We start from the raw sequence: 6616 nt of genomic DNA on the forward strand, positions 1-6616 counted from the left end.
TTTACGAGTAAGGAATACATCTTTATTAATATGAGGTATTTTCGGAAAACCAAAAGTAAAGCCATGAGAGTTTTATGCTCAAAATGGACAAATATCGTACAATTGTGAGATTCGTGATTCCTAATATTTTCAGAGCAACATGTTCTATCTGAAACTACTGCTTGGCACTCCCGTAGCTGCATCTACATGTGAATTAACAACCTCTTTGCCTTCTGCTTTATCAATCTCTACGTTCAATTTAGTTGGTGATTGAGACAATAAGGTGAGCATAATGCCAATCTACAAGAACAAAAAATATGCGATTAATCTTCTTTATATTAAAGATTTTGAATAGTCTCAAACTCTATCAAGAACGATGCACATGAACTCGAAGTTACTAAATCATTGCAAAGAGACTGATGCAGTCTTTAAAGGATCAAGGATCTAATTTCAAACAAACAACCACAAACTTTTTTTTATATATATGTGGACGTTTTGCACTCCATTCAATTTTTTTTTAACAAAATCATGAATGAGTCAATTATATATATATATATATATATATTCGCATTTAATATAAATCAATATTTCAAGCGATCTTCAAAATTTTCTAGATATTGTTAAAATAAATGGTTTAATGGTATGATTTCCCAAAATTAAATGGTTTGAATATATATATATATATATAAAATAAAAAAAATAAAAAAAATTATCCATGTGCAAGTGGTCAATTTGGTCGGATTTAATAATTTAGAAAAACATTAAATTATTAAAGGACAAAGACGACAACAAAAACTACATTAACGAAGTAAATACCAAAACTGCTTTAATCTGATCGAGATTAAGATTTTCTGACAACTTTTACGGTTTATTTAAAAAATAAATTTACTAGATTCTGTCTTGTCTGATCTTATCTTTTAAATCTCTGACGTATAAATTATCGTCAAATTCTATAATTTATTAAAAAATGTAATTTAGGGACAAAATTTGAATTTTCTTAAGTTCTCTCGGAATAAACTTGGAAGCTTAAAATTTGTTCTAATTCTGTTTGCAGTCAAGTTAACGTTGAGGAATTGACACCGCAATCAAATGATAAATTTATTAGCATCAAATTCAAATTATTTAAAAATATATATTATTGACAAGAGAGATACTTTTTCACTTACCTCCATAATCACACATTTCTTAATTAATTTAGACCTTATTAACTATTTATGTAACATTTAATAATAATAATAAAAAAAATAAAAAAATAAAAAAATAGTTGACGCGTATTTATTATTATTATTATTATTATTTTTTGCAATTTTTCTTTTAATAAATTTGGAAGAATGAAAATTGTTTTTTTTTAATTAAAAAAAAAAAAAAACAAAAAAACAGAGAAGAAGGCAAAGAAGGCGGAGGTTCACTTTCAACTACAAGTTACAAGATTCAACCGACGCTTTCTTCGTCGTCGTCTTTTTATTTTGTCCGTTTACCAAATTGAAGGCCGGACCCAACGACCACTGCATCTTCAAACTCTCCAACTCTCCTTCTACCGGCACCTCTCTGCTATGGCAGCGGCGGCGGCTGAGCCGATTGAACTGCCTCAACCTCGAGACAAGCTCCCAATGGACCTATCTCCAGACTCTGCTTCCTGCTACCCTCCCCAATCATCTTCTTCATCGGCTGACCGCACAGCCGATCCCAACGAGACTTCTTCTCCGCCTGACGGTTTTCACGAGGACGTCGAAATTCAGGTACGTACTGCCACCTCTCTTTTTTCTTTCTAAATTCGCACCCGTTTCCGATAATTATTCAATTACCTTAATTTTTGGTTGTTGAGAAACGATCGATAAGGGTAATCGCAAATGTGAACTTCCATTTTTTCATATCCGCCATTATCGTTCCGATTTCTGTCAATACAAGCTGCAATTATCACCATCTTCATTATCTTCATTTAAGATGGCACTCTCAAAGGTGAATTTTGTAAAATTGACTTGCCTCCATAATTTTGTATGTTGATTTCAGTCACGTCCCTCTTCATCCATTTTTAGGATCTCATCTCTTCTTCTTCCCATTCTCACTCTCTTTCTTATTTTGGACTGAATTGTGCTTCTTTCATACCATTTCAACTTTTTCTAGAATCCTTCGAAGACATAGAGAATCTAAGACAAACTTCATCAGATTCGATTTTTTTTTTTTTTTTTTTTTTCAATTGAAGGGGTTTTCAGTTGACAATTTTAATTTTAATATTTATTTACATAAATGATTTTATTTATTCATTTAATTAAAAAAAAATATCGGTAAATTTGTTTGTTTATTTATTTATTGATCTCATGCACGAGTTTTGTTGCTGAACATAAACTTAAATTGGAAGAATGGAAGAGAAAGAATATAAGAGGGGAAAATCATCTGCAGAGAATGGGTCTGACAGTGGAGCTAGTCCCATAAATCTTTGGAACAGTCGTTCCATGTCCATTTCGAAGGTGGTTAAAAGCAGGTTTTCAGTCTCGTTGTTAATTCGTTCTTTCGATGCATTAGTGTTGTGGATCTTTGGAGTTTATAATGCCCCTAGGACTAGAGGTAGGAGAGAATTTGGGAGGAGCTGGGTGATTTTTTCTGGCTTTTTCAGGCCTTGTTGGTGCGTGGCAGGGAATTTAATGTTCTCGATATTCTTTGGAGAAGGCCTTGTGAGGAAGGATCACAAGATCTATGAAATTTTTTAATGAGTCCATTGAGGGTTGTTGTCTGGTAGATCCCGCTTGATGAATGAGAGGTTTACTTGATCTAACAGTAGGGCTCGAAGTAGGATTGATAGATTTTGGTGACTAAGGAGTTGGAGGATATGTAAGTAAAACCCTTTTTCAATTGGCTCAATAACTAAACTAGATCAGAATGAAGAATTCAATGAGTTAGAACATACAAGATTCTATTGGGTTAATTTAGGGCCAAATGATAAATTTTTATCCTATACTAGTCTACAAAAGCAACATATCAAGATAATTATTCCCAACATTCTCCTTAGATTTATTTTGGCTTCTCGAAAAATTGAAGAATTACAAACAAGAGTACAAAAAGAATTAAATTCTGTGAATAAAAAACACAACATCGTTATTATAAGAATAGGAAACCCTTATGGACACCCTAATATTTTTGCAGAATTTATAGTGAGATAATTAAAGAATAGAGTTTCATTTCACAAAGTAGAATCTACTTCTTAGTTCAAGGTCCCTCTTACTAATTGGAATAAAAAATAGTTTATTTGTTCCATCTAAAATGGGAATGGGTTAGGGTTAGGAATTTATAAGTTCACAGTTCTTCTCCATTGAAAGATCTCCTATTTGGATGATACACATTTTAGTTCAACGAATCTAATTCTAATTGTGTGGTTCCAAAGCAAATCACGAGACAGTTCGTCCCATGAGTGAATGCATGCATATTTGTTCATCATTCAAAAACCTATTTGGAAGAATTTTCCTTTATTCATTATGATTTTATTTTTTATGAGCTTGTTCAATCTATATATAAAATATGCTAAAAGATAAAATTTGATAAAGGCCTATCTTATTTATTAAGACAATACACCTGTTGTTACACTTCCACAACAAAATGAGATCCTATTAAAAAAAAAAAAAAAATAGAGAAATCAAAACCTTGTCCGTTTCCCTCCCTTTCTTGCCAGTATTGAAATCCTCTATTCTACATATTCATCCCCCAAGAATTGAACGAATGATAAGATCGATATTCTCAATCTTTCTTCTTTGAACATATTGATTTGACCCCTTATGTTAATAAAAAAAAAAAAGGATTGAGGAATGTTAACAAATTGGTCTACCATAGAAACAAAACTTCGTAAGTTCAGGGACTTGAGAACGGTACAAAAGACGGGGGACTCGGCTGTCTTCCAGAAAGGGATGTCGCTATGTTGAGTGTGAGACAACTGTTAGGGTCTAGAGTGACTTTGAACCATTCACCTTTTATTATGTCATCGGGGACAGTGAATGGGGTCCTTGTCTGTTTCGTTTTGAGAATATGTGATTGGTCCATCCCTCCTTTAAGGCTTCCTTTCCTTCTTGGTGGAATGTGGATGTTCCTCACAATTGGGAGGGATATTGTGTTATGGGTAAGTTGAGGACCCTTAAAAGGGTGCTCAGTTTTGTAGGGGAGTGTTTGGGAATATCAAATTAATGAAATAGGAAGTTTTAAGTAGGCTAAATATTATTGATGGGCTCGAAGTGGAGGGCCTACTTTCAACATATCTTATAGAGGAAAGGTTTTCTTTAAAAGCAGAGTTCAGATGTGGTCAGGAAAAAAGCTACTAGCTGGAGGCAGAGAGCCAAGGTTAGTTGGGCTGGTGAAGGGGATTGTAATCCAACTTTTTTCCATCGTTCGGTAAACGGTAGAGAAGCAAAAATTTTATCAGTTCTTTGGAGAATGACTGAGGGATGTGGTTAAAGGGGAAGGAATTCAAGGAGGAAATTCTCTTTCCTTTTTGTTCTGTACAATCCGGGAGCAAGTAATAGGCCTTTCATTGAAGGGTTTGATTGGTCTCCTTTCTCCAAGACTCTAAATGTGAATTTTCAAGGCCCTTTTTTCGCTGGGAGAAATAACGAAGGAAGTCTTTGATTGTGATGGGAGTGAGACCCCTAGTTCTAATGGGTTCTCTTTGGGTTTTTTTCAAGATAATTGGGCAGGTATGAAGATAATTTGGAGTTGCACTAGATTCGTTAAGTATTCGTTTCTTATTAATGGTCATCGTAGTATTAGAGTTTTGAGAGGTCTTAGGCAAGGTGACCCTTTGTTTCCTTCTTTTTCTGTTTGTTGTGGATGATCTTAACAGGATGGTTTCCAAAGGTGTTGAAGGAGGGATCCTTGAGGGTTTCGAGGTGGGAGTGGGAAAGGTGTCACTTTCTCATTTTCAATTCGCAGACAAAATAATCTTCTTTTGCTCGGGCAAGGAGGAGTCATTTCTTGTGTTAAACTACATGCTTGGTTTTTGGAGGCTTCGTTGGGGCTTAAGATCAATAGGGGTAAGTTTTAATTGTTGGATTTAAACTGTGATCCTGAGAAGTTGGGGCAATGGGCAATGCTAGTGGGGTATGATATTGATATCTTCCCTACCTCTTATTTAGGCTTCCCTTTAGGAAGTAATCCTAGAAACCGTTCTTTTTGAGATTCTGTTGTTGACAAGATTAGAAAAAGATTGCTTCTTGAAAACGTTGCTTCTTCTCTAAAGGGGTAGGATGACCCTTAATAGTTCAGTGCTTAACGGAATCCTAGTTTACATCCTTTCCCTTTTTAGTGCCTTGAAGGGTTAGTCAGAGCCTTGAGAGGTTGATACAAGATTTCCTATGGGAAGGGGTTGACGAGGAAAGAGTGCATGTAGTGAGTTGGGAGTTAGTGGAGAAACCAGTGAGCCTTGGTGGCTTAGAACTTGGGAATCTTAGGGTTCAAAATAGAGCTGTTAGGTAAATTGCTTAGGTGGTTCCCTCTCAAGTCTAATTCCCTTTTGTGTAGTATCTTTTTGAGTAAATACGGTCCCATTCGTTTGATTGGTTGTTGGGTGGGGTTAAAGGTAATCTTAAAAATCCTTGGAAAGAAACAGCCTTGGAGCTTCCTTTTCTCTCTGATTTATTTCTTTGTGTGGTGGGTGAGGGAAGGAAACGTATTTTTGGGAAGACAAGGGGTCGGGGGATTGCCTTGCTTTACGTTTTCTACTTTATATCACTTATCTTCTATGAAAAGTTGTCGTGTGACTAATGTTTTGCCTTTTAATGGGACCTCTTTATTATTTATTTATTTATTTTTATTTTTTTGGGTTTCTTCATGCATTGTCTGATAGGGAGACGACATATCTTTTGACTCTTCTTTCTTTGATTGAAGAGCTCGCGTTCAGGCTTGGGAGGAGGAATTTTCGTTGTTGGTGTCTTAGCCTGTCCAAGGGCTTTTCTTATACCTCGTTCTTTAATTGGTCGCTTAATCCTTCTCTTTGTTATGAGTCTATTTCCCCTCATTTGTGGGAACTTAAAGTTCCAAATAAGCTCGAGTTCTTCACCTAGCAGGTTATCCATGGAAGTGTGAATACTCTTGATAGACTTGTAAGGAAGATGCCTTCATTAGTTGGTTCGTTTGTTGCATTCAATATCGAAAGGTGAAGGAAGACCTAGTCTTGTGGAGGATGCAATTTTGTGCAGTCTGTTTGTGATTTTTTCTTCGAGGCAATTGGTTATTGGTGGCCAGGCAAAGATGTTGAAAAGAGTTGATTGAGAAATTCCTCCTCCATTTGCCTTTTCATGAGAAGAGGAGGTTTTTAAAGCAAGCGGGCTTGTGTGCTCTGTTGTGGGATTTTTGAGTGAGAGAAACAATAGAATCTTTTTGGAAGTTGAGAGAGACCCTTTTGAAGTGTGGTCACTGACGAGGTTCAATGTTTCTCTTGGGGCATCAATGATACCTTTTTTTTTCTTAAGTACTCTTTATGTAGTCTTACTGGGTTCGAGTCCCCTCCTTTAATGGGACTTCCTTTTGTGGGCTTGTTTTTTTGTATGTTCTTGTATTCTTTCCTTTTTTTCAGTGAAAGCTCGTTCTTTTCTTAAAAAAAAAAAAAAAAAAAAAAAAAAAAAAAAAAAAAAAAAAAAAAAAAAAAAAAAAAAAAAAA

The 6616-nt window shown here is 35.1% G+C and overlaps 1 protein-coding gene across 2 annotated transcripts in view; it reads left to right on the forward strand.

Moving 5' to 3' along the window:
* The first annotated feature begins 1368 nt into the window (after positions 1–1368).
* Positions 1369–6616, forward strand: part of LOC111472873 (protein VASCULAR ASSOCIATED DEATH 1, chloroplastic) — a 28011-nt gene continuing 22763 nt past the window's right edge. For both annotated transcript variants that reach the window (XM_023118465.1, XM_023118466.1), the window contains exon 1: positions 1369–1718. In XM_023118465.1, coding sequence (XP_022974233.1) covers positions 1533–1718 — 186 coding nt within the window. In that variant the 5' untranslated portion in view covers positions 1369–1532. The remainder of the gene's footprint in view (positions 1719–6616) is intronic.

This window comes from Cucurbita maxima, unplaced genomic scaffold, assembly GCF_002738345.1.
Source record: "Cucurbita maxima cultivar Rimu unplaced genomic scaffold, Cmax_1.0 Cma_Scf00091, whole genome shotgun sequence".
Lineage (NCBI taxonomy): Eukaryota > Viridiplantae > Streptophyta > Magnoliopsida > Cucurbitales > Cucurbitaceae > Cucurbita > Cucurbita maxima.